This window comes from Tamandua tetradactyla, chromosome 2 (genome assembly GCF_023851605.1).
Source record: "Tamandua tetradactyla isolate mTamTet1 chromosome 2, mTamTet1.pri, whole genome shotgun sequence".
Taxonomy (NCBI): Eukaryota; Metazoa; Chordata; class Mammalia; order Pilosa; family Myrmecophagidae; genus Tamandua; species Tamandua tetradactyla.
Genome location: NC_135328.1, coordinates 201,813,569 through 201,840,387, shown reverse-complemented (window position 1 = coordinate 201,840,387; position 26,819 = coordinate 201,813,569). Strand labels below are relative to the sequence as shown.

Sequence of the window (26,819 nt, the reverse complement as noted above, 5' to 3'; positions counted from 1 at the left end):
CCCCAATATGCAAAGAAAGGGACAAGGCAAAGAGGACCAACTGAGGACATTGTTTATGTGATCACCTTTCTTTGAGAATTTTGATAATTTTTTATTTTCCTGCATATCTGGAAGGGTAGGCTCAGGGCTTCTTCCCAAAAAATTACAACTAAAGGACTTACATCATTTTAATCCCTCTACCAGCCAGACAGAATATACATGTATGGAAATTATTAAAACTTGTCTAGAATGAGACTTATTCTAGAGTAAAGATTGACTTTCTGGCATTCACAGCAGAATTTGTCATACCAAGTAGGATCTGATAGTTCATATCCAAAGTCAGATCACTTTCAGAGCCAAGATGGCATGATTTGCTCAGCATTGCCCTCTTGTTCCTTGATCATCTTTCCATGAAAACTGGTTATTTTCCTCTCTGTGTCACTACTCTGTTGTCACTGTGATGGCATGGATATCAGACTGGATATGGTCAGAATGGAGTTCTTAGGCCAACTTGCATCACAGATTGTGTGATCTTGGGCAAATCTCAGCTGTTCTCATTGCCTCAGTGTTTTCATTTCCTAGCCTTATCAAAAACCATGCAATGGGTTGGCTTAAACAGTGGGAATTTATTGGCTCATGGTTTTGAGGCTAGGAGAAGTCCATCATCAAGACAATGTTTTCTCCCAGAAGACTGGTGTTCTGGGGCTGGCTGCCAGTGATCCGTGGTCCTTGGCTTTTCTGTTACGTGGTAGTGCACATGCGGCTTCTGTCTTCCTCCTCTGCCAGATTCCATTGACATTCAGCTTCTGGCTGAATGTGGTCCCTGTGCCTTCCTCTCTGTGACTCCCCTATAAGGCCTTCAGTAATAGGATTAAGACCCATCCTTGTTCAGCTGAGCCACACCTTAACTGAAGTAACATCATCACAAGGTCCTGTTTAAGAGTCGAGAGGTTATCCTGGAGGTTATTCTTACACATTGAGTAGATATCACCTTGTTATTCAAGATGTAATGGAGAGGCTGGAGGGAACTGCCTGAAAATGTAGAGCTGTGTTCCAGTAGCCATGTTTCTTGAAGATGTTTGTATAATGATACAGCTTTCACAATGTGACTGTATGATTGTGAAACCTTGTGTCTGATGCTCCTTTTATCTACCTTGTCAACAGACAAGTAGAACATATGGAATAAAAATAAATAATAGGGGGAACAAATGTTAAAATAAATTTAGTTTGAAAGGCTAGTGATCAGTGAAGGCGAGGGGTAAGGGGTATGGTAGGTATAATCTTTTTTTTCTTTCTGTTTTTGTTTTATTTCTTTTTCTGATGTCTTTTTATTTCTTTTTCTGAATTGATGCAAATGTTCTAAGAAATGATGAATATGCAACTAAGTGATGATGTTGTGAATTACTGATTATATATGTAAAATGGAATGATCACACATCAATGTTTTAGTTCATTTGTTAAATTTTTTTAATTAATAAATAAATTTTTAAAAAAAAGTCCTGTTTACAAGAGATCATACCCACAGGAATGGATTAAGTTTAAGAGCATATTTTTCTGGGGCACATGGCTCCAAAACCACCATCCTCAGTCTTTGCCTTTTTACAGGAAGGAGTGCGTTCGTGGATGGTTCCCAATCCTGGCTCACCACCAGAAATACCTAGGGAGCTTTAAAAAATATATAAGATTTCTGGGCCATGGACCCACGTCTCTCTGCTCTCAGCCATCATTCACCCCTCGTCCCCACTCCCTGATCCCCTGCAAATTGTGATTCAGTGAATCTAGGATAGAATCACAGTATCTGAATCTTATAAAACCTCCTCAAGTGATTCAAGCCATCAGCCAAGTGTGGGGATTTCTGGACCAGATGATCCACTAAGTTCTCTCTTCACCCCCCACCCCCACCCCCAACTCTATCATTCAAAGAAATCAAGGTCTCAGGCCACGACGTCTTAGTCATCTTTGTATGCCCTGAAAAGGGTTCACTGATATTCAAGGCAAGCAAATTCTTCTCAAGGAGGCAGTATACTGTATCATCTCCATAGGTGCTGATGAGCTTCAGAATGCATTACTCAAGAAGAGCAGGGTTTCAAATCATTAAACATTTTTCTTAATTAAGCTTTTCATTGAAGTATAACATATATACAGAAAAGTGCATAGGTCATGAACACCAGATGTTGAATTTTAACTTAAGAGTGTGAACCCATGTAACTGGCACCCAAATCAAGAAACAGTTTTACCCGTACCCCAAAGTCTCCTCATCCCCCCTCCCAGCAGAAGCGAATGCCACCAGGGCCTTAGGTCTTGGAGGTCCTGAGTGCCTTAATTCTGTGAAGCAATCAGAACACTGTTCTTTTTTTTATGTTCAGTGTCTAATACCATTTATAATATCATGATAGAAGCTGCTCTCCCCCTAATGAAATTTCTAATGTTTCCATTTTAATCACATTTTGAACTCCGTTACTTATTATGGAATGTCTTCATGCCAGAGGCAAAGATAAATAAGTCATGGTGACTCTGCTCAGGAGCTTAAGAACTAAGAAAGGAGTTGGGCATGTGAACAAATGATTATGAGCTGGCCAAGACATACCAGTGGGGTAGAGGGAAGGAGACTTGCCCCTTCCTAGCAGTATGACCTTGGATGTATGGCTTAACTTCTTGAATCATATGTTATCTCATCTGTAGAACATGGGGTTAATATGACTCTCACTTTCTCTCCCCTTCCCCCATCTGTGTGGGTCAAAGTGAAAGCACCTAGCCCTCTGCCTGACCTGCATGCTAGGCATTCAGGAAGAGGAGGTGCTTAAATCAGAAATACCAGGTGGTTACAAAGAGGAACAGGATAAGGTGTGCAGATACAGAGGAAGATGTAGTTAATTGTGGCTGGGGATGGAGGGAGAATTCTAAGGGGGAATTTGTTTCCTTTGTTCCTTATTGATTTTTTTTTTGAGAAGTTGTGTGTTTACAAAGCAATCATGCATAAAATACAGGATTTCCATGTACCACCCCACCACCAACACCTTGGTGTGGAACATTTATTACAGTTGATGATGTTACTTTTTAGTGATTGTATTTTTTTAATACCTTTGTTACATTGATTGAAAGATTATTCATAATACTTCCATTTATCATCCATTATTTACATTAGGTATATGTTTTTCCCATATACCATATATTTGTTATAATTCATGAAAGAACCTTCTTATACTTGTACTATTAACTATAGTCCATTATCTACAGTACATTTCCCTGTGTTGTACAGCTTTATGTTCTAACTTTTGTTCTGGTAATATATGCAACCTAATTTTTCCCTTTTAACCACATTTGCCTGTATATTTCAGTGCTGCTGATTGTACTCACAATTATATGCTACCTTCACCACCATCCAACTCCAAACCTTTACCATCAACCTAAATAGAAATTCTGTACAAGTTAAGCATTGACTCTCTATTCTCTAACCCCAGTCTATCTCCTAGTAACCTGTACTCTAGATTCTAACACTATGAGTTTGCTTATAATAATTAGTTTGTAACAGTGGGATCATGTAAAATCTGGCCTTTTGTGTCTGGCTTACTTCACGCAGCATAATGTCTTCAAAGTTCATCCATATTGTCACATGTTTCAGGACTTCATTCCTTTTTACCTCTGAGTAATATTCCATCGTGTATATATACCACATTTTGTTTATCCATTCATCAGTTGATGGAAACTTAGGTTGGTTCCATCTTTTGGAACTTGTAAAAAAAAAAATGCCACTGTGAATATAAGTGTGAAAATATCTGTTCTGAGTCCCTGTTTTCACTTCTTCTGGGTATATACCCTGTAGTGGGATTGCCAGAAATACGGTAATTCTGTGCTTACCTTCCTGAGGAACTGCCAAACTGTCTTCCACAGTGGCTGCATTTTACGTTGTTACCAGCAATGAATGAGTGTTCTGTTTCTCCACATCCTCTCCAAACACTTGTAGTTTTCGTTGTTTTTTTTTTTTTTTGAATAGTGACCATTTTAGTAGTGTGAAATATCTCCTTGTGCTTTTGATTTGCATTTCCCTAATAGCTAGTGATATTGAGGATCTTTTCTTGTACTTTTTAGCCATTTGTATTGCCACTTTGGAGAAATGTCTATTCATGTCTTTTGCCTGGTTTTAAACTGGGTTGTCTTTTTATTGTCACACTGTAGAATTTCTTTATAGAAGTATCTTTATTCTGGATATTAAGCCCTTATCAGATATGTAGTTTCCAAATATTTTCTCCCATTGAGTAGGTTGTCCTTTCGCTTTCTTGACCAAGTCCTTTCCACAAAGCTTTTTAATTTGGGGGAGTCCTGTTGTGCTTGTTTGAAAGGATTTATGTACCCTAGAAAAGCCATGTTTTACTCCTAATCAATCTTGTGGGAACAACGTTTCGTCTAATCCCTATTCAGCACTACAGGCTGGAAGCTTGATTAGGTCATCTCCACAGAGATGTGACGCTATCAGTTGTGGGTATTAAACTTGATTAGATGTAGATGTCTCCACCTGTTCTATGTGGGTCTTGATTAGTTTACTGGAATCCTATAAAAGAGGAGACGTTTTAGAGAGAGTTCCCTTTTTGAGAATGAAGAGAGAGCCACAGAACCATGACAGAATGACGAGAGAATCACAGAGTCCACCAGCCAGCGACCTTTGGAGATGAAGAAGGAGAAGGCCACCAGGGAGCTTCATGAAGCAAGAGCCCTGGAGAGGAGGCTAGTAGATGTTGCCCTTTTTGCCATGTGCCTTTCCAGGGGAGAGAGAAACCCTGAACTTCATCAGCCTTCTTGAACCAAGGTGTCTTTCCCTGGATGCCTTAGATTGGATATTTCTATAGATTTGCTTTTGGACATTTCCATGGCCTTAGAATTGTAAACTATCAACTTATTACATTCCCCTTTTTAAAAGCCGTTCCAGTTCTGGTATATCACATTCTAGCAGCTAGGAAATTAGAACACCCATTTGTCTATTATTTCTTTCGTTGCCTGTTCTTTTATAAAAGCCTACCACAAGATCTTGAAGATGCTTCCCTATATTTCCTTCCAGCATTTCTATAGTCCTGGTTCTTATATTTGGGTCTTTGGTACATTTTAAGTTAATTTTTGTATGTTGTATGAGACAGGGATCTTCTTTCATTCTTTTACTTATAGATACCCTTTTCTCACAGCACCATTTGGTCAAGAGGCTATCATTTCCCAGTTGAGTGGCCTTGACAGCTTTGTCAAAAATTAGTTGATCAAAGCCCTGGATTTTGAAGCTTGCCCTTACAAAACTTATTTCTGTAGGGAAGAAGCTAAGACTACCTGTAATAAGGCCTAAGAGTTGCTTCCAGGAAGCCTCCTTGTGGCTCAGATGTGGCCTCTCTCTCTCAAAGTCCAACTCCACCAGGAAAATTATTACTGTCCCTCCTACGTAGGACATGACATTCAGAGGTGAAAATCTCCCTGACGATGTGAGACACAACTCCCAGGGATAAACCTTGCCCAGGCACCATGGGATTGACAACGCCTTCTGGACCAAAAGGGGGAAGAAGTGCAGTAAAACAAGGCATCAGTGGCCAGGAGAGATCAAATGGAGTCAAGCAGCTCTTATGCAAGCTTCAGTTAGACAGTGCTAATAGCATTGGTTTGCTAAACCCCAACCAGTATCACTCCTATTGACTCTTAAGAATACCTAGGGCTCAAACTGAGACTCTGTAAAGGTTTCATGCGTTAGGTTTGCCTTCCTGGAATCTATAATTCCCAAAAGGTTGCTAGGTCAGATAAATAGTGAAACTCAGAGGGACCAGCCTCGCCGAGATTATTGATTAATTACATCTCCCTATCCATTAGTGTTGACACCCATTCTCAATGAGAACAAGTAAGAACGAACATTGCGCAAATATCCCTACAGATTGTGAGAAGGATCAAAGTTGAGGAGGAGGAGGTAAAACAGAGAAAATAGAATTTAACAAATAAGTATGACTGCTGAATCACTGTATTAATATTCCTTCTAGCCTCCAGTGTTTTGGAGCAGCTAAAAGAAAAAATCTGAGATGGTGGAATGTTAACCCATGATAAAGTCTGGGATCTGTTCTGTAACTACTTGTTGAAGTGTACTTTGAAAACTGTTGTTTTTTTCTTTCTTTGCTTTGTATATAGGTATATTCTACAGTTTAAAAAAGTTTTAAAAAATTAATTGGCCATAGATGTGGGGGTCTTATTTCCAAACCCTCGGTTTGATTCCATAGGTCAATATATCTATCTTTGTGCCAGTGCCATACTCTTTTGACCATTGTAGCTTTGTAATATGCTTTAAAGGCAGAAAGCGAGTCCTCCAACTTTTGTTTTTTTCAAGATGATTTTTGCTATTTGGGATTTCTTGCCCTTCTGAATACATTTGATAATTGGCTTTTCTTTTTCTGCAAAGTAGGCTGCTGGAATTTTTATTGGAATTGCATTGAATCTATAAATCAATTTACAGATGACAGAATTGACAGCTTAACGATATTTAGTCTTCCAGTCTAAACACAGAATGTCCTTCCATTTATTTAGGTCTCCCTTGATTTCTTTTAACAGTGTTTTTTAGTTTTCTGTGTGTTCTAGTTTGCTAGCTGCCGGAATGTGATATAGCAGAAACAGAACAGCTTTTAAAAAGGGGAATTTATTAAGTTGCAGGTTTACTGTTCGAAGACCATGAAAATGTCCAAATTAAAGCAAGTCTATAAAAATGTCCAAATTAAGGCACTAACAAGAGATTATCTACACTCAAGGAAGGCCAGTGAAGTTGGGGTTTCTCTCTTAGTTGGAAGGGCACATAGCGAAGTCTGCTAGTTTTCCTGGCTTCTTGTTTTATGAAACTCCTCTGGGGGCATTTTCCTTCATCTCCAAAGGTCTCTGGTTGCATAGGCTTTTGTGGCTCTAAAGCTTTTTCCGAAATGTTTCCTCTTTTAAAAGATTCCAGTAAACTAATCAAGACCCACCTGGAATGGGTGGAGTCATATCTCCCTCGAATCAAAGGTTAATACCCACAATTGGTATAGCCACATCTCTGGGGATAAGCTAATCAAGTTTCCAACCTACAGTGCTCATAGGGATTAAAAGAGAGGCTGCCTCCACAAGATAGATCAGGATTAAAACATGTCTTTTTTAGGGTATATAATCCATTCATACTGGCACACGGTGTACAGGTCCTTTACATCCTTGGTTAAATTTATTCATAGATATTTGATTCTTTCAGATGCTGTTGTAAATGGAATATTTTTCTTAATTTCCTCCTCAGATGCTTGTTACTAGTTTATAGAAACAGTTTATTTTTGCATCTTGTGTCCTGCCACTTTGCTGAACTCATTTATTAGCTCTAGTAGCTTTGTTGTTGATTTTGGGAGACTTTCTATACATAGGATTATGTCATCTTTAAATAGCGAAAATTTTACTTCTTCCTTTCCAATTTGGATGCTTCATTTCTTTTCTCTTACCTAATTGCTCTGGCTAGAACTTCTAACACAATAGTGAATAACAGTGGTGATAGTGGTCATCCTTGTCTTGCTCCAGATCTAGGAGGGAAAGCGTTCAGTCTTTCACCATTGAGTATGATATTAGCTGTGGGTTTTTCATGTATGCCCTTTATCATATTGAGGAAGTTTCCTTCTATTCTTGTTTTTTGAAGTGTTTTTATCAAGAAAGGATGCTGGATTTTGTCAAATGCCTTTTCTGTATTGATCAAGGTGATCATGTGTTTTTTCTCCTTCGTTTTGTTAATATTATGTATTACATTAATTGATTGCTTTATGCTGAACCATCCTTGCTTACCTGGGATAAAACCAACTTGATTATGGTATATAGTTCTTTTAATGTGCTATTGGATTTGATTTGCAATTATTTTGTTGAGGATTTTTACATCAATATTCATAAGAGAAATTGGTTTGTGTTTTCTTTGCTTGTAGTATCTTTATCTGGCTGTGGTATTAGAGTGGTTTTGGCCTCATAGAATAAGTTAGGTAGTGTTCCCTCCTCATCAGTTTATTGAAAGTGTTTGAGCAGGATTGGTATTACTTTTTCTTGGAAAGATTGGTAAAAATCACCTGTGAAGCCAGCTGGTCCTGGGCTTTTCTTTGCTAGGAAGTTTTTGATGGCTGATTCAATCTCTGTACAGTTGTAATTGGTCTGTTGAGAGCTTCTGTTTCTTCTTGAGTCAGTGTAAGTTGTTTCTGTGAATTTGTCCATTTCATCCAAGTTGTCCAATTTGTTGGCATACTGTTGTTCAAAGTATCTTCTTATTATCCTTTTTATTTCTATGGGGTCAGTAGGCAATCTCACCTTTCATTTCTGATTTTATTTATTTGCATCTATTCTTTTTTTTTTTTCCTTTGTCAGTCTAGCTAACGATTTGCAAATTTTATTGATCTTCTCAAAGAACCAACTTTGGGTTTTGTTAATTCTCTCTTGTTTTTCCATTCTCAATTTTATTTATTTATGCTTTAATCTTTATAATTTTTATCCTTCTGCTTGCTTTGGGATTAGTTTGCTGTTCTTTTTCTATTCCTCTGGGTGTGCAATTCGGTCTTTGATTTTAGCTCTTCTTTTTTAAGGTTAATATTTAGGGTTACAAATTTCTCTCTCAGCACTGCCTTCACTGCATTCCATACATTTTGATATGTTGTGTTCTTACTTTCATTCATCTCAAGATATTTACTGATTTTCTTTGCAATTTCTTCTTTGACCCAGTGATTCAGAGTATGCTGCTTAATTTCCATGTATTTGTGAATTTTCCCGTTCTCTACGTGTTATTGATTCTCAAGTTCATTCCATTATGGTCAGAGAAAGTGCTTGGTATAATTTCAGACTTTTTTTTTCATGGGCAGGCCCGAGGATTGAACCTGGGTCTCCGGCACAGCAGACAAGAACTCTGCTGAGCCACCACGGCCCACCCTAATTTCAAACTGTTAAAATTTATTGAGACTTGTTTTGTGACCCAGCATGTGGTCTGTCTTGGAGGATGATCCATGCTCACTTGAGAAGAAAGTGTAGTGTCCTGTACTTGTCTGTCAGGTCCAGTTCATTTATCCTAGTCAAGTTCTCTGTTTCCTTATTGATCCTCCGTCTAGATGTTCTACCTATTGATGCAAGTGATTATTAAAGTCTACAGTTTTATTGCAGAGACGTCTGTTTCTCCCTTCAGTTTTGCCAATGTTTGCTTCATGTATTTTGGGGCACCATGGTTAGTCACATAAATATTTATTGTTATTTCTTCTTGGTGAATTGCCCCTTTTATTAATATATAGTGTCCTCCTTTGTTTTTTTTACAACAGTTTTGCATTCAAAGTCTATTTTGTCTGATATTCGCATAGGTATCCCAACTCTTTTTTTTTTTCCTTTGGTTAATATTTGTATGGAATATCTTTCTCCAACCTTTCATTTTCATCCTATTTACACTTTGGGATCTAAGGTGAGTTTCTTGTAAACAGCATATAGTTGGATCATGCTTTTTTATCTATTCTGCTAACTTTTGTCTTTTGGTTGGAGAGTTTAATCCATTAACATTCAAGGTTATTACTGTAAAGGCAGTATTTACTTCAGCCATTTTATCCTTTGGTTTTAATATGTCATATCTTTTTTTTTTTTTTTTTTTTGGTTTCTTTTTACCCTTTTAGCTACGTTTACTGATAATCTTTATTTCTTCAGACTACTCCAGGCTACTCTCTCCTGTCTTATCCTTTCAGTCTACAGAACTCCTTTTACATAGTTCTCGTAGGGCAAGACTCTCGTTGACAGCCTCTCTCAGTTTCTGCTTATCTGTGAATCTTTTCAATTCTCTCTCACCTTTGAAAGACATTTTGGTTGAATAAGCAGTTATTGACTGGCAGATTTTTCTTTCCGTACCTTGAATATGTCATACCACTGCCTTCTTGCCTTCATGGTTTCTGACGAGAAATTGACATTTAGTCTTATTGCAGAGCCCTTGTGTGACAAATCACTTTTCTCTTGCTGCTTTCAGAATTCTCCCTTTATCCTTGGCATTTGACATTCTAATTGATATGAGTCTTGGAGTAGTTCTATTAGGATTTATTCTGCTTAAAGTGTATCATTCTTCTTGGACGTGTATATTTATGTCTTTCATAAGAGTTAGAAAATTTTTGGCCATTATTTCCTCAAATATTTTTTTCTGCCTCTTTTTCCTGCTCTTTCCAGGACACCCATGATATGTATGTTTGTGTGCTTCATGCTTTCATTTAAATCCCTGAGACATGCTCAAAATTTTCCATTCTTTTCTTTATGTGTTCTTCTGTCAGTAAGATTTTAATTGCCCTGTTTTCTAGTTCACTAAATCTTTCTTCTGCCTGTTTAAATCTGCTGTTCTATGCCACTAGTGTATTTTTAATTGCTTCTGTTGGGACTTTCATCTCTATAATTTTTATGTTTCTTTTCATACTTTCAAATTCTTCTTTATGCTTGCACATTGTTCTGGTTTGTAAGCTGCTGGAATGCGATATACCAGAAATGGAACAGCTTTTAAAAAGGTGAATTTATATCGTTGCAAGTTTATAGTTCTAAGGGTGTGAAAATGTCCAAATTAAGGCATGCAGGGAAAGATACTTTGGTTCAGGAAGGCCAGTGATGTTCAGGATTTCTCTCCGCTGGAAAGGCACATAGCTAGCTTTCTTTCCAGGCTTCTTCAGTGGCTTCCCCAGAGCTTGGTTGGTTCTGGTGGCTCTAACGCTTTTTCCAAAATGGTTCCCTCTTAAAGGGCTCCAGTAAGCAACCCTGCCTTGAATGAGTAGAGACACATCTCCATGGAAACCATCTATTCAAAAGTTATCACTCACAGTTGGGTGGGTCACATCTCTGTGGAAACAATGAAGTTTCCACCCAGCAATATTGAGTAGGGATTAAAGAACATGGCTTTTATAGGATTCATAATAGCTTCAAACTGGCACACAGATTGTCTTCTTAATATCCTTTATCTCTGTAACCACATTTTCCTTCATCTTCTTGAATTGATTTTAGGACATAATTTGAAGACCTTTGATTAGTTCCAAATTCTGTGTCTCCTCTGGATTTTTAATTTGTTCCCTTGACTAGGCTATCTCTTCCTATTTCTTAATACAGCTTATAATTTTTTTGCTGCTGTCTAGGCATCTGATTATCTTATCTTATTTATTTTTTTGGCATCTGATTATCTTGATGCATTTACTTGAAGGCCAGTTTTTCTCTCTTGCCTATGGTTATATTGTTGATGGGCTTTTTTTTTGACACTTGGTTCAATTTATTCTAGGCCTTTAGAATAGACCATGTTTAACTGATCAGATTTTTCAGCTCTTCTTCATCTGCTTCTTACCCTGGATATGTAGTACAATTTTTAAGACTGCATTTTTTGTGTAATTGTTTCACCTCCAGGACACAGTTTCCTCTCCTCTCTTCCTTCTCTGGGAATCTTCTTCTGTTCTGTTTTGCTTCTGTAGTTTTTTTAATACTCCTTTTGTTGTCTGTAGCTGCTTTTGCCTAGAGGGCAAATTCTTGGAGAAGGATCATCCCAGAGAGGACCTTCCCAAGTCAGTCTTTCCCAGCCAAAATTGGGCCAGGGACCCACAAGGGGCCATAGACCGGCTCCAAAGTGCCCTGGAGAGAGGATTGGGAAGAGAACTTTTATGTCTCTTCTGTCTCCAGCAAGCTAGCCAGGGACTGGACCCCAAGTGACCCACTGTGAGAGTAAGGGTTGGGCACCAGCAACTGTTACACAGATAGAGCAACTCACCCTTCTCCATCATAGTTTATCAGCCTCTTTTTTCCACTCTTCCCTAGATACTGTACAGTGTTCTACTACACTTTCTGATTTTTGTTAAGGTTGTTTTGGTTGCAAGGAATAAATGTTCATTTCAGAGAAGGTGAGGCAAAAAGGGAAATTATTATAAGGCTACAGGTAGCCCATGGTACCAGGGGCGGGAATGGCAGTGGGATCTGGAAGATTCTGGAATTCATACCATCCCCCCTCAAAAGAAGGAAGGTCTGACTGGCCCAGCGTGGGTCAGAGTCTACCCTAGTCCAATTATTTGTAGTCAAAGGGAGTTGGGGGTCACCAAAAAAATATGGTTTCAGGGGCTCCACCACTGTGACGGTTCTCAGAGCAAAGAGGTCTGTGTGCACTTGGCAAGCTGCCCCCAAATCGTCTCTAACTTTTGGGGCAACAAAAAGTAAGAGGTTCCAAGCCTGGCTCAGTCAGTGGGGTGAAGTCAGAAGCAAACAGTTTGCCTTTTAACCCTGACCCTGCCCTACAGAACAGGGTATGAATTCTGGGTGTTGCTGGGGGAGGCTGCCCATGAGGCAGCATCCCAGCAGACCCTTGACACCGTGGAGGCTGCACCCCAGCCTGGAACATTCAGGTCTCAGTTGTTTCCATTCAGCAGATAGGCATTTAGCTGAGCACCTTCTGTATCCACGTTTCTGCTGAGTTTGGGGAGGGACGTTATATAAATAGTTGAGATATATCTTTCTTTAAGGAGCTTACAGTCTAGGGTGGTGGTGGGAAAAGGCACTTCTGCAAGTTATCTACCCTTCAAGACAAAATTTGATGCAAGAAATAGGGATATAGCAGGGTATTAAGAATGTGAGCTCTGGAATCAGAGAGACCTGAGTTCAAATCCCAACTCTGTCACTTTCTAGCATAACTTGGGGCAAGTCATGTAACCCCTCTGCAGATTAGTTGTAAATCCATCTCATAATGTGACTATGAGGATTAACTGAATTTATAGATGAAGAAACTGAAGCTGCTTGCACCATCCCTATTTCTGCTTGGGGAATTTCCTATCCATCCTTCCAGCTCCAGCTCAAGTATCACCTTTTCCATGAGGTCTTTATCAATCTTCCTGGCCTGAAAATTTGGGCCGTTATCCATGCTTAGGTAGCCAACTAATAATTTACTATAGTAATAATAATAATCGCAGCTAACATTTGTTGAGTATTTATTATGTGCCAGGGACTGTACTAATCCTTAAAAGCTCCCATAAGGTAAGTGCTTTTATAACTCTATTTTGCATGTGGGGAAATTGACACAAAGAGGTTAATTAACTTGCCTCAAACCACACAGATAATAAGTGGTAAAGCTGTGATTCAATTCAAATCTATACAATGCCAATGCCCTTGATTTTATCAGCCACTCTCCACTGCCCACTTTAAGCCTGGCACTCCACAAGGCCCTTTTTGTTCCCTAATACTGATTATTAAAGGTAGAAATGACAATCCTGGGGAAGGTAATGCGTCATCTGTGGAGAAGGTGAGGTTCAGGGAGCTGGCCTGAAGTCAGGTTACAGGTATAGCAGAGCCTGGGTAGCCTGACTGCTGCATCTCTTGCATTTGAATATGAGTAACCTTAGAGGCAAGCCAGAATGGAGGAATTTACACTTACCTGTTTGCAGTTTTAAACCCAAGGGATTGTGGAAGGTCAGGTTAAGTAGCAGGTGAACATGATATTTAAATAGAGGGTATTGTTGGCAGACAGTAAAGCAGGCCTTGGGAACAGGAGATCAGAGCTGAGGTTTCACTTGGATACCAGTATCCAATCTAAGTTTCCTGCCTCTGACCTTGGCTGCTTTTCTGTGAACAGTCTATTTTCTTTCAGAGTCATAGCTGGCAAAAGATCATTCTTGGATCAGAGACTATGGGCTGGAAGGGCGCTTAGAGCTTTTGCTGATAATAATAAAAATGAACAATAATAACAGCAGAATTCTTTTAGTGTATTTTATGTGTTGGATGATGTTTCAACATATGCTTTATTTCATTTAACATAGTTTATGAGGGTTTATGATCATGTTCATTTTTCAGATAGGGAAGTTGAGGCTCAGAGAGGTAAACTAATTCTCCTGAAGTCACACAGCAGTAAGTGAAGAGGTGAGACACCAGCCCATGTCTCCTCGTCTTCAAAGTCTCTGTCCGGAAGTGGGAACACTATTTGGGTCTGTTGGAGCTATAGCTAGAAGCAGCTGAGTCTGAAATCCTGCCACCTGCAGGCCATTTTGCTCCCACCTTATTTCCCTCACAAGTAACTTTGTATCCAAAGATTACTACAAGTACAGTAACCATATAAGTCCTGCTTTATGCCTCATGTCCATGTATACCACAGAGTCCCCTTTCATTCCCAGAGTGCCTGATTTGAACAATACATGGTTACCAGAAATATAAAAATAACTCCTGACAGTTGGGGGGAGGGGTTATGGTGCTTCTTTACTTCCTCACCTGCAAAATATTGACAATCAAAGTAGAGCGGGGAGACCTGTGCTTGGGTCTGACCCTGCCACTGGCTCACTGTGTGACTTTGGCCAAGTCTTGGACCTTCTCTGGTAACTGAGATCTCCAGTGGGGGCAGCCTCTCTGAGGTATTTGCTGTCAAAAAACAAGGGCAGTCCTGCTCCCCTCTTTCCTTCCCTTTCCCCCAGCTTGTCGGTTTAGACTGAGACCTAGTTTCTGTCCAGTTAAGTTGACATATAGTCAGGAGCCTGATTACATTTGCCTCAGAAGAATCAGCCCCATCTGACGTTGTAGGAGATGGAACTCAGGAACTGAAGCTAACCAGGTGATGAGTCTGGTCTGAGGCCCTCACAAGGTGCCCTGGAGTAAGGACGCTGTCTCTCAGCCTGGAACACTATTTCTTCCAGCCCCACCTTTTCCTAAGGGAGAGAATCATGGGTCCCGAGGTAGAATCCCTGTTCTGGGCTAACTGTGTATGTGTACTTAGGAATGTGTACACCTTAAATAAGGCAGGGAGACAAGCAGTGGGTTGAGAGGGTGGACGCCAGCCAGACATACCCTTTACTTCCCTACCTCCGGGCAGAACTGGGTCCTCCAGTTTTATGATTTTCAAGCTCTGGCGTTTGGAGGAGGAACTTTCTGTCTGAAGCCATGCTGGCTCATTGGCTCAACCCTGAATTGCCCTGCAGCAGCCCTCGAAGGTGGCTAATATGCATGTGTTCAATCTGTGTAACCCCCAGGCTGGTGGCAGCTTCTTTGCCTGGCTTTGAAAGTTCATAAAATTGAACCAATCTCAACTTCCCAAGGGTTTTGTGGCATAATTAGTGTGGATGAAGCCCTTTGAAAGGCTTGGATAAAAGGGCATTAGTTGTATTGCACTGTTGCTAATGGCTGTAACCGGTAATTATGCATGGAGATTAATATGCTTGTGAAAAGAGCTTTTAAAAGAAACCTCAGCTGCCTGTGTCATTAGTGGGAAAGTAGCACTTACAAGGTGGGGTTATTTTTTTTCCTAACTTAGTTTGCCACCTTTGAAGGACACATCAGAGCACATGATGAGAGACGGTCTGGGGTAGTTATTATCACCAGGAGATTAGAAGTCAGGCCTCTAAGCTTCAAATCCTCCTGTCCTCACCTCAGGCAAGTCAGTTCTCCTAAATCCTTTTTATTTATCTGTAAATGCCTTCAAAGTTATGTGCTAAAAATAGGAGTCATAGTAGTACTCCCTGGGGTTTTTTATGGCCCAAAGAGCTGATGTGTGGCAAGGGCTTAGTGCCACACCTGATCTGTTGTAAGCACAGGTCTTATTATCTGAGTAGCCTTTTAACTTTGAGTGCTTTTGATGCTTCAATTGGTTTATCCTTGTGAGTGTTAGAAGCTCAATTTCTGGGTTCCACCCTTCAAATCCTCATCCCTCCACCCCTAAATTTACATTGACTTGTCTATATGGTTGCTGTGTCTTGCTTCCCCCTTCTTCATCTCTTGACATCCACTTGGTGGTAAGTTAATTACAACACATTCTCCTAGTTTGTGGATTTCATCAAGATCTCATCAAAGGACGGCTTGGTCTCTCTGGGTAAAAAAAAAAAAAGCAGCTGCTTCCACTTATAAGTTAAGCCACAGGAAATTGCCAGCTTCGTAGATCAAAAGTGGTCAAATATCAGCAATTTCAAATGGTTTACCCTAATACTAAGTACTGAGGCAAGTGCTTCCCCAGATTATCTTGTGAAGTCCTTGGAACAGCTCTGCGAGAGTGCTGTCATCCAATTAAGAGGAAGAAACTGAGGCTTAGAGAAGCCATTTCCCCTCGAACCCATGTCTGTGTGATCCCCACAGGTCCCCTGAATCTCTGACCACTAATGTCTTGGGTTACTGCAGAACTCCTAGAGCCAATTTCCAGCCCTTTGTACCTCCTATAAAGGTAACTTTGCAGCTTTGATGTGCTGTTGGAGCCAGGACCAGAGCCCCTTAGTCTCCAGCCTGCCAGATGCAGTCCTTGCTATTAGCATAGGTAAACTGAGTCTTAGGTAAAACTCATTAGCATAGGTAAACTGAGGCATGCGCTGGTGAGGCTCTACCAGATGGTTTTTGCCTCCCAGGGATACTGAAGTCCTTGTGCTGCATCTTGGTGCTCTAAAGGAAAACCGTGTATTTCTTCACACATTCTTTTAGTTTACATCTAAAATTTTTTGTTACGGGTTTAAATATTTGCAAGGTAATTTCTGGCATATTTAAATACTGGCATTTTAAAAACAAACTCTTATTCATTCTTAACTGACCTAGAGTATAAAAACCATTTGATGCCCATCATCAGTCTTCTAAAAAAAAAGCATAAACAAACTCTTTTTTAACAGTTGGAAAATTTACCTCATTCCTTTTTCTTCTTGAATTTCTCCCCATAGAATTTTATCCCTAGTATATATCTTTTAACATTTAAAAGTTTTATGATTAATTATTATTCTTCTCTGCAAGGAAAAATAGAGTATATAAATCAAATTTAATATTTTAAAAATTTCCTTTGACATAAGGTTTGTAAGTGTTAATTCAACACAATAATTTTTTCTTGGTGCAATTGAATAAAAGCAACTTATTAAAGCAATAAAAAGTTTAAAAAATATTATTAAACAAAAATAACATTTTATTAGAAATGGATATCTGAATGACAAGAATGGGACTTGTTTTAGTTTCCCCAGCTTCTAAAACAAATACTGTACAATGGATTGGCTTAAACAATGAGAAGTTAATGGCTTATGTGGATGTGAGGCCAGGAGAAGTCCAAAATCCAGGCACCAGCATGGCAGTGCTTTCTCCCTGAAAACTGTGGCGTTCTGGGGCTGGCTGCTGAGTTCCTCGGTCCTTGGCTTTTCTACCACATGACAGTGCACATGGAGGCATCTTCTTTCTCTTCTAAGCTCTGTTGACTTCTGGTTTCTGGCTGCTCCCTGTGGCTTCTCTTTTTCTGTCCAATTTCCTTTGTGCCTAAGGTCTTCAGTCTTATTGGACCAAGGCTCACCCTTATTCAGCTTGGGTATACCTCAGCTAATAGCATAGTCAGAGGTCCTATTTACAAATAGGACAAAGGTCTGTTTACAGGACCAGAGGTTGGAACCTGAACATGCCTTTTCTGGGGAACATAGTTCAGTCCCCCCAGTACTTCTTTACTAAATTCATGTTTTCAAGACCAATATTACCGATTACTAGAATGGGTTAGTTTAGTATTAGTTCTATTTCAACATCAGGTTTTTATAGCTGGAAATACGGAATGCCTTGTTCACTTAAGTAAGTCCCTGGAATGGAAGGAGTATTGATATACCAGTATCACTAAGTTCTTTTAACTCCTTCCAGGTTATGGACTAAAAATCAAATAGTGATAAGGCTATTTTTTTTTTTTTTTTTTTACTTATTCCCTAACTGTATGATTAAGGCTTCTTTCACTTGTGTTCAAAGCAAAATATTGAATTATACAAGAATTTGTTTTAATTTCACAATTTCTGTGACATTTATCAAAAAGGCTTTATCAACTATACCTATAACTTTTTCACTTAGAGACACCTTGAATTAACCTGGCATATTCCAGAGAGGGTTGAAATATTGTTCATTTTACTACACCTGTGCCTGTACTTAGTTTAATTACATATATTTCTACATATATTGCATGGTTTGGCATAATAGTTGAGAACATGGGCTGTGGTTCTAATTCTGTTTCAGCCACTTATCAGCTACCTCTTACCCTCCCTTCAATGTCCTTACTGTAACATTAGGTAATAAAAGTACCTACCTCATAGGGTTGTTCTGAAGATTAAATGTTAATATGCATGAAGTATTTAGTATAATACTTGGCACATAGTAAGTACTCAGTATGTGGGACTTTTTTTTGCCATTATCATTGTTGTCTCATTTCTAATTTTTACAAGCCTGGTCTGTCAGTTTCCAAAGGCCGAGCTCTTTCTAATACCCCTGACCACCTCCTACTAGGATATACCTGGCACTTAGGTGGTTTCCATGACATCACATCACTGGCTGATGGAGCTTTCTGTGTTAGCTAATATTTATTGAAGGCTCTGAGAAGTCCTATAATAGAGAAATTTATACCTCTCTTCCTCTGACTTGTGCCAGGAACAGTTCTTTGTTATTTCCACAGGATTATCTCATTTCATCCTTGCCATCTCCTTGTGGGAAAGTAATCTTAATAATCCATTTTATAGATGAGGAAGAGGTGCTTCGGAGATGTGCCCAAGTCACATTGTCATGAGTGATGAACCCTGGATGCAAGCCAAGGTCTGCCAGAGCTGGAAACATGACCTCCCAATAACCGTCCTCTCACCCGCTTACTGTGCTGGGGCAGTCCCTTAAGAATATCGGGTCACCCCACAGTTCCATTAATTTCTTGCAACTCAGTTTGGGAAAGCCTGCCTTTTCCATCTCTTTAAGCCCCTGGAGTTTATGGTCCTGTAGGAAGGACATAGTTTCTGCCCTTGGGTAGTTTAATTCTGTCTAAGTAAGAAGAAGAGACAAAACCATATGAAATGACAACAGAGATGAAGGACTGAATGAGTGCGGCCAGGCTGTGAGAGCAGTACTGATTGGGGTGGCTTCATGGAAGATGATGACTGAATTGGGTCTTGAGGAAGGGAGGACTCTGGCTTGGGGAGAGGAAGCCGGCTCCTCAATAACCTCCCTGCCTGTTGCCTACTTTAGGTGAGAAGAGTCAGAGTTGCTTTCAGATCTGTCTTGATCATTCACTCGGTTTCTCTTGGCCGCTTGGCCCTGAACCAGAGACTTGGGTCAAGACTAGAGGGGCCATTACTGGTCATCTTGGTTAGCACTTCATTTTTCAGACAAAGGGAGAGGGACCTGTCTCAGGTCACACAGTGAAGTGGCTGCAGAACTGGGACTAGAATCTGGGTTTCTGGCTCCTAGCTCAGGGTCCTTCCCTTCTGCTGCATGCTGCTTCTTGCTGGGGGAGAAGTCCAGGGCAGCCACGGTGTTTTGGTCAGGGAGGCCTCCCTCTCCCTTATCCCACAACCAACCGCCCCTTCTCAGGAAAGACTTCCCTGGGCTCCGTAACACTCTGCATTCCAGAAGAGGGGAGGAGAGGGATGCCAGCTCCTTCCTTCTGTCCTGAGGAGGCCTGGCCCACCCTGGGGTGCTTGCTAATTATCTTCTTCCCAGATGGATTGAAACTTGAGAGAATGAGGACTGTGCCTGGCCCAGGCTGTGAGCAAAGTCAGGATTTCACAGAGGAGGACACCCAGGATGGAGGAGCCCCTGGAGCAGCAGAAGGGTTGTAAAAAGCATGTCCTAGGAAGGGAGGTTATTGTTTTGCTAAAATAGTACATTCCTTGGGTGTTTGGTGGTAAAATACGCTGAAGAGAGTGTTGGGGGACATAATATGCAGTAGTTAAAATGCTAAGGCAGGTATACTTTTGACTCAGCAATCTCACTTCTGAAAACATCCCAATTGAATAATCCACACAAATATATAAAGATGTGTGCACCAGGATATTCATTCAGTGTTTTTTTAAAAATAAGAGAATGAGCAGATGCACAGGTGATTCAGTGGTAGAATGCTTGCTTTTCACGTGGGAGGCCTGAGTTCAATTCCTGGATCATGCACCCCACCCCACCCCACCCCCCGAAAAAGAAACCACCTTTAAAAATAAGAGAATAGCCTCAATAACCAATAACAGAAGCAATTATGTGAAATATGGCATACCCATATGATGAGTTATTTTACATTTATTTTACATGATTGATTAGATCTACCTGAAAGGGAAATATGTTCATAGTATGTTAAGTAAAATAACAAGTTGTAAAATAGATTGTAATCTTATATTTGTAAAACAAACATTTTCACTGATATATGAATTTATAGATAGGAAAAACTTCACAAGAATAAGAATGAAAATGTTTGTGGTAATTATCTCTGGGTTATAGAATTACAGCTGTTTTATTTTGGTGGTGATTATTTTGCTTTTTATTTATCTATATTCCCTAAGTATTCCATGATGAATATGTGTTTGGTAATAGTTTTATAAAGTTTTTAAAAAATGCCTTGCCAAGGAATCTGAATGTTACTCTTAAGGTGATTTAAGTTAAATTTTTATAAATTAAGTAATTTTAAATGCCCTAAGCAAGTTATCTAGTTAAAGGAATCTCTTTGAGACTCCATTGATAAGAGCCTGAAGAATCCATTGATAAGATGGCAAATAGAATCCCTGCCTGCATTTCTCTTGCAAATTCTGATTTCTGACTGTTGCTTTTCTGTAGAACAGTGGCAAGTCAGTATCTGAAGGGGAATGAATAGTGGACCAGGTTTAGGCTTCATTAGGGTCTAAAACCTTTTGGCCAGAGGATGATGCTTTCTGGAGTGCTCTGTAGCTGCAAAGAAGGTATCCAGTTCTGGGCAGCAGTTTATAAACCAGCAAGGCCACCAGATTAATCTTAGGAAGTAAAATTCTTACAGAGGGTCTGGGGTGTGGCTTTGGGATGGCTCTTATTTTTCTGGTTTTGGGTTTTGGTAGAGCAGATAATTGGGTCTTACATGTAACCTGGGGCCCCTTGGCTTAGACCCAACTCATCTTGCTCCTGTTAATTTTCTTATAGGAAAACCTGATTGGTGCCCTCTTGGCAATTTTCGGGCACCTTGTGGTCAGTATTGCACTTAACCTCCAGGTAAGTTTCATCACCAGCACTGTTTCAGGTAGAGATAGTGCAGATAAGTCAGGTGTCTTGTCCAGGCCCATCCGCCTCCTCTCTGGGACGTTGCCTACCCCATCCCTTTCAGCCCTGCCTTCAGGCCCACCTTTTCCTCCTTGGGCTGTCAGCGACCTCCTAACTGGCCTCCAGGGCTCTGGGCTGTCCTCTCCTGTTTGCCTCACATTCCACTACCCAGATTATCTCTGTGTGAAGTTCAGTTCCTATTATAGCATTCCTGGTACTTAAAGCCTTTGAGGTTGTCCTATACCAGATGCTGTTGATGCCTCTCCTAAAATACCTTTAGTTTATCTGAGTGGCTGGCAGCTGTAGTCTGGGGGTGCTGAAAGGACAAGGAGCTTCTCCTGAGAGAACCAGGGGAACTCACTTCACTGTGCAGGTGCGGCAGGGACGTTTGGGAAGGAGAGTTGCTAGTGCCCCTGGGGGCATCCTTCACCCAGTAGGGGTAGGAGTCATGGACAAATGCCTCCCTACAGACACAAAGAGCCAAGTGTGTCTGCAGGGAGGGCAGGGTCTTTAGAAACCCACATGCTGAGTGGGCATCCCAAACACTGAGAATCCTGGGATCTGCAGTTAAGGGAGAAGTTCAATCCTAGGATTCCCAGCCAGCTTGGGACAAGCTAGTGTTCAGATCGATACTGTATCACTCCAAAGAGCTTGACCAATTTTTCAAAGTTATGTTTTAAAAGTGGGCTGGGATAGATTCAGGATGTATGCATCATATTTTCCCAACTATATGGGCACATCACCCTCTTGGATTTCTTAGAAGTACTGCCACATCCGCCTGGCAGGCTCCAAGGATCCTCGGGCCTATTTCAAGACCAAGACATGGTGGCTGGGCCTGTTCCTGATGCTTCTTGGCGAGCTTGGAGTGTTTGCCGCCTACGCCTTTGCTCCACTTTCGCTCATCGTGCCTCTCAGCGCAGTCTCCGTGATCGGTAAGAACAGAGCCCCACCCGCCCCACCCCTGGGACTTGTCCGCTGCGTGACCAGGGTGGACCTTGTGCATCTGTTTCTTGTGCATCTTTGCCAGGGTCAAAGATACTCATTAAACAAACCAACTCCTGCATTGATATTAGTAGCTAGTATTTACAAAGGGCCTCATACAGGCCAGGCCCTGTTCTAGGCACGTTATGGATATTAATTCATCTAGTTCTCCCTGCAGCATTATGAAGGAGGTAGTGTTTTTATCCACCTCCATTTTACAGATGAGGAAACTGAGGCACAGAGAGGTGAAGTTACTTATCTAAAGACACAGCTAACAAGGGGCAGGGCTGGGATATAAAATGGGCTCTCGCTCCAGAATATAATAAGAAAGTTTATCAGAATCATTTTTTATTTCTATTGCAGAAAGAAAATGAACCTTAAACTCTTCACGTTATTATCAAAAAGACAAACTAAGCTTTTATGGGGTTTGGATATTTTGCACCTCTAAGAAATAAATGTTCAGATTACTCTAATCTTTTCACATCAACTTTTATTTTTAAAACACCATTGTCTTTGTCATCTGCCATTGTTCTGTGACTTCTGTCATCACTGAAATGATAATGCAGAGCATTTGAACCAGCTAAGGACAAAGGCGTTTTAGGTCACAAATAAAATAGAATTAGAAAAAAATTATTTTCTTCTTAAATACAAAATGTTAGTAGATTAGTGGATAATAACTTTTTGTACAGTTTCTGGGACAATGAACTTGCTTCAAAATGTTTCCCTTCCTTTCTTTCTTGCTGGAAAGGACTATACTGCCTAGAAGCTCTTCCCTGCTCTTTAAGGAGAAAGTAATATTTTGGGTCTTCTCCTTGAGTTAAGAAGGCCCTCTTCTACACCAGGGATGGCAGATGTCTCCTGTATCCATAGTGACATGGCCCCTTCTTGTGCCCAAGGTGGACATCATTAATCAATCCTAGCACTCCTTCCCAGCACGCCTAGATGGGGCTTCAGAATTCTCAGAGCTCCAGATAGCTATTACCAATCAGCCTGGATTTGGCAAAGAAGTGGAAACCTAATTGCTTTCCTTGATCCTATTAAAAAACCCTCTTTTTCTTGACCAACTTTGGTCAACTGGCAGCCTGGGAGGTGGTTGACGTCCTCAGATATGCTGTGCATTTTCCCACGCAGGTTTTTTTTTTTTAATGTAATTTGGATGCCTTTAGTTGAAGCAACTAGTTTTCCATAGTCCCCACCTTTCCCAGTTGTCCTACATGTGGTCCACTTTCCACATTATGTTGCTACCTGGCCTCTACAGGTATGTAGAATCTTTATTCATATTAAGGAATAAGCGACTGAGTGCATAAGTACTTTATTCATCCTTAAACTTTATTCAGGATCAAATAATCAGAGTACTTTTAAAAGAGGGTTGAATCAAAATGATGCAACTTCAGATATAAGCTACTGGGAGTTAAGGGCTCTTAGAGCTTTTGAAATTACCCAATGAAAATATTAAAAAATAATAATAACCATTAATTGGGTACCTGGTACTTGCTAGTCATTGCTTCAGTTACTTTAATAATAATAATAATTGAGCTATTATTACTAACATTTACTCTTTGCCAGATGATTTACATATATTATCTCATCTAATCACACCTGTAACTCAGAGAGGTAGGTATTTTCAGTAGTGAGCTGATAAACTGACTTTCAGAAAAAAAGAAAGCGGGAGTAGGAAGAGAGGGAAAAGAGGGGAAAAGAGAAAAAGAAGGAAAGGAAGCCTTGACTTGTAACATTTCCCAGCTTACAGGGTGTAGGTCCTCCTGTGGCCAATTTCAAGTTAGCCATGGTTTCTTGAATATTTGACAGTCAGAGAGCTGGTATCATGGATCCAGCCCACCATCTCATAAGCTAGGAAACAGACACAGATGAAGTACCCTTCCCAAGAACACGCAGCCAGAGAGGCAGAACTGGGAGAGTAATCCAGGTCTGTCTAATTCCTCTCCAGTGCCCTGTCCACATTCACCAGGAGCTTGTGTATGTCTGTAAACGTAGGTGAGTCAGGGAGAGAAGGGAACCAGGGGAAATGTCAAAGGGAGGTGTTCCTGTGGAAGGAGTGAGAACCCTGGTATGTGACAGGCCTGGGTTCACACCTTGCCTTCCCTTACCAGCTGTGTGATCTTGGATGGGTCCTTCCCCTCTCTTAGCCTCAGTGTCTGCACTTGTATAATAATAATACTCTATTATTATAATAATAGAAGCACCCACATCAAAAGGTGAACTCGCCGGAAATAACTTGTGTAAATTGCCTGTTGTACGACAAGTCCTCAACATGCAGTGCTCCCAGCCTTGAAGAAAGCTGGTAGGAAAGCTCAGGGAGGAAGACTCTCTTTCCCAGATGGAATAACGGGAGCCACAGGGAACCAAACTCGCTGTTGGAAACTTGAGTGAGAGTTTAGGAAATACCAGTGCATATGAACCAACCTCAAGGGCAGGGGCGGGTACCTCCCTTGATTGGCAGCAACTTTAATTCTCTTTTCCCTGTGCTTTTTTTTTTTTTTTTAACAGCTAGTGCCATCATAGGAATCATATTCATCAAAGAAAAATGGAAACCTAAAGACTTTCTGAGTAAGTTCGGTGATTTGAGCCATGCCACTAATCTTATGCTTGTTTATTTTCTTTATTATATACCAGCTTGCCTAATTTAAAAATACTTTGTCTCTCTTCTGCGGTTCAATGTTCCACCCTCATATGGCTGATCAAGGTTTTTAAATCAGTGGTTTCTTAACTTGGCTGCACATTAGAGTCATCTGTGAAGCAATTAAAAATGGTCTTTCCTTCATTCCCTTCAATCAATATTTACTGAGCATTTATTGTTAAAATTTTGGAAGGCCCAATAAAAGGTGCCTTCTTTTCCTGAGTTCTTAAGCAGTGGGAAATAAACCCAGGAGTCAAACACTGGAAATCACAAGTTACACTTGATTACTGATAAGAGCTAGACTGGCACATGTATGCCTTAGGTGTGCAGCCAGAGGAACTGGCTTATACTCTCTCCTGATACCCCTTAGCACCCAATCTCCCAAGGACACATTTGGGTTTGCAGAGTAGAGACACTTCCAGAATTACTGCCTCATACAACTTGGGGCAGAGAAGGAAGAAAAGAGAGCAGAGCCCTAATGTTTAAATTATCTTGATAGATTAGTGCCACTCACGTGAGAAATGCAGACAAAAAGGGTGAGAAGCCAAAGCATTACTCTATTGGAGGTCCCTCCACATGGAAACCTGAGGAGTGGGAAAGAAGTGTTTCCCCAAAACACCTGCTAGGTTCCGAGCTCTGTAGGTGCCAGGGATACAGCAATAAGACAGATGGGGTTCTTTTTTCTTTTTTTAAATATTTTTATTGATAAATCTTAACATACAAACATTCCATATGTAGTGTACAATCAGTGCTCACAATATCATCACATACTGTATATTCATCACTGTGATCATTTTTAGAACATTTGCATCACTCCAGAAAAAGAAATAACGCATATGTACCATACCATTACCCCTCCCTCTCATTGACAACTAGTATTTTAATCTACTTAAAATTTTTTTTTACCCCTTAACCACCCCCCCCCCATTATTTGTTTATTTTTTATCTATACTCTACTCTTCTGCCCATGCCCTGGAGAAAAGGAGAATCAGACACAAGTTTTTCATAGTCATATGGTCACATTTTAAAAGCTATATAGTTATACAGTTGTCTGCAAGAATCAGGGCTGCTGGAACACAGTTCATCAGATCTAGCATATTTCTTATTTGGTCTACTATATCTTTTGTCTCTGTGAGTTCTACCATTTTTCTATTTAATCTTTCAAATTCTTCTTTATGCTCTTCTCATATCTTCCTGATATCCTTTATTTCTTTATAAATATCCTTGAGTAGTTGTTCCATATTCTGTGTCCCCTCTGGTATTTTGATTGGGTTGTTTGACTAGGCCATTTCTACTTGGATCTTCACATGGTTTGTGATTTTCTGTTCTGTTCAGGACATTTGATTATGTTCATAAGGTTATTTTGCAAGTTAACTTCCTTCACTTATCTAAAGCTTTGTATTTACTTGGTTTTGCATTGACAGTTCCCTTCTGCACTTGGTTTGTCCGTAATTCCCCACCAAATGAAGGTGCAGATCTCATGTAAAGGGTATAGTTCTACTTGAGGGTGTATTAAAAGCTAGGCAGGAGTGCTCAGGTAGTTCAGTGGGAGAACACCTGCCTGCCACACGGAAAACCCAGGCTCAATTCCCAGCTCATGCACACACAAGAAATAAGTAATAAAATAAGATTTCAAAAATATTTTAAAAAGCCAAACACCTCAACAGTAGTAGGCCCCAAAGTCAGGAGGAAACACCCCAGATATATTGGGAATGACTGTGCCCACAGAAGGGAGAGGAAAAAAGAAATTTTATATATGTGTGTGTGTATATATGTACGTGTGTGTATATATATATGTATATATAAAATAGGAAATCCATTAAAAATATAAATATACATAAAATAAAAATGGTAAATAATATATAGAAAAATGTGCTTTAACATTTTTGTTGTGAAATATAGCGTATATACAAAAAAGCAATAAATTTCAAAGTACATTGTAACAGATAGTTAAGGAACAGATTTCAGGTTCCACAGTTTTAGATTTTTCCTTCTGGCTGCTCCAAGACACTGCAGACTGAAAGAAATATCAGTATAATGATTCAGCAGTCCTGCTGATTTGTTAAATCCTATCTTCCCTGTTATAATTTCTCCTTCTCCTTTAATCCCTCTCCCAATCTTTAGGGGTGTTTGGGCAATGCCCATTCTAACTTTTTCATGTTGGAAAAGTATGTTGATAAGATGGAATAGAGCCTCATAGAGGGGCTGGCCCCTCTTGATTTCAAGACTTATCTGGCCTAGGAACCCATCTGGAGGGTGTAGATTTCTGGAA

General features: G+C 40.1%; 1 protein-coding gene across 3 annotated transcripts in view; it reads left to right on the top strand.

Annotated features, from left to right (window-relative positions):
- The window catches only part of NIPAL3 (NIPA like domain containing 3), an 81,067-nt gene that overhangs the window by 4,822 nt on the left and 49,426 nt on the right, over positions 1-26,819 (top strand). For all 3 annotated transcript variants that reach the window (XM_077150819.1, XM_077150816.1, XM_077150817.1), the window contains 3 exons: positions 20,812-20,880; positions 21,689-21,860; positions 24,418-24,477. In XM_077150819.1, the coding sequence (XP_077006934.1) occupies positions 21,773-21,860; positions 24,418-24,477 (148 nt within the window). In that variant the 5' untranslated portion in view covers positions 20,812-20,880; positions 21,689-21,772. The remainder of the gene's footprint in view (positions 1-20,811; positions 20,881-21,688; positions 21,861-24,417; positions 24,478-26,819) is intronic.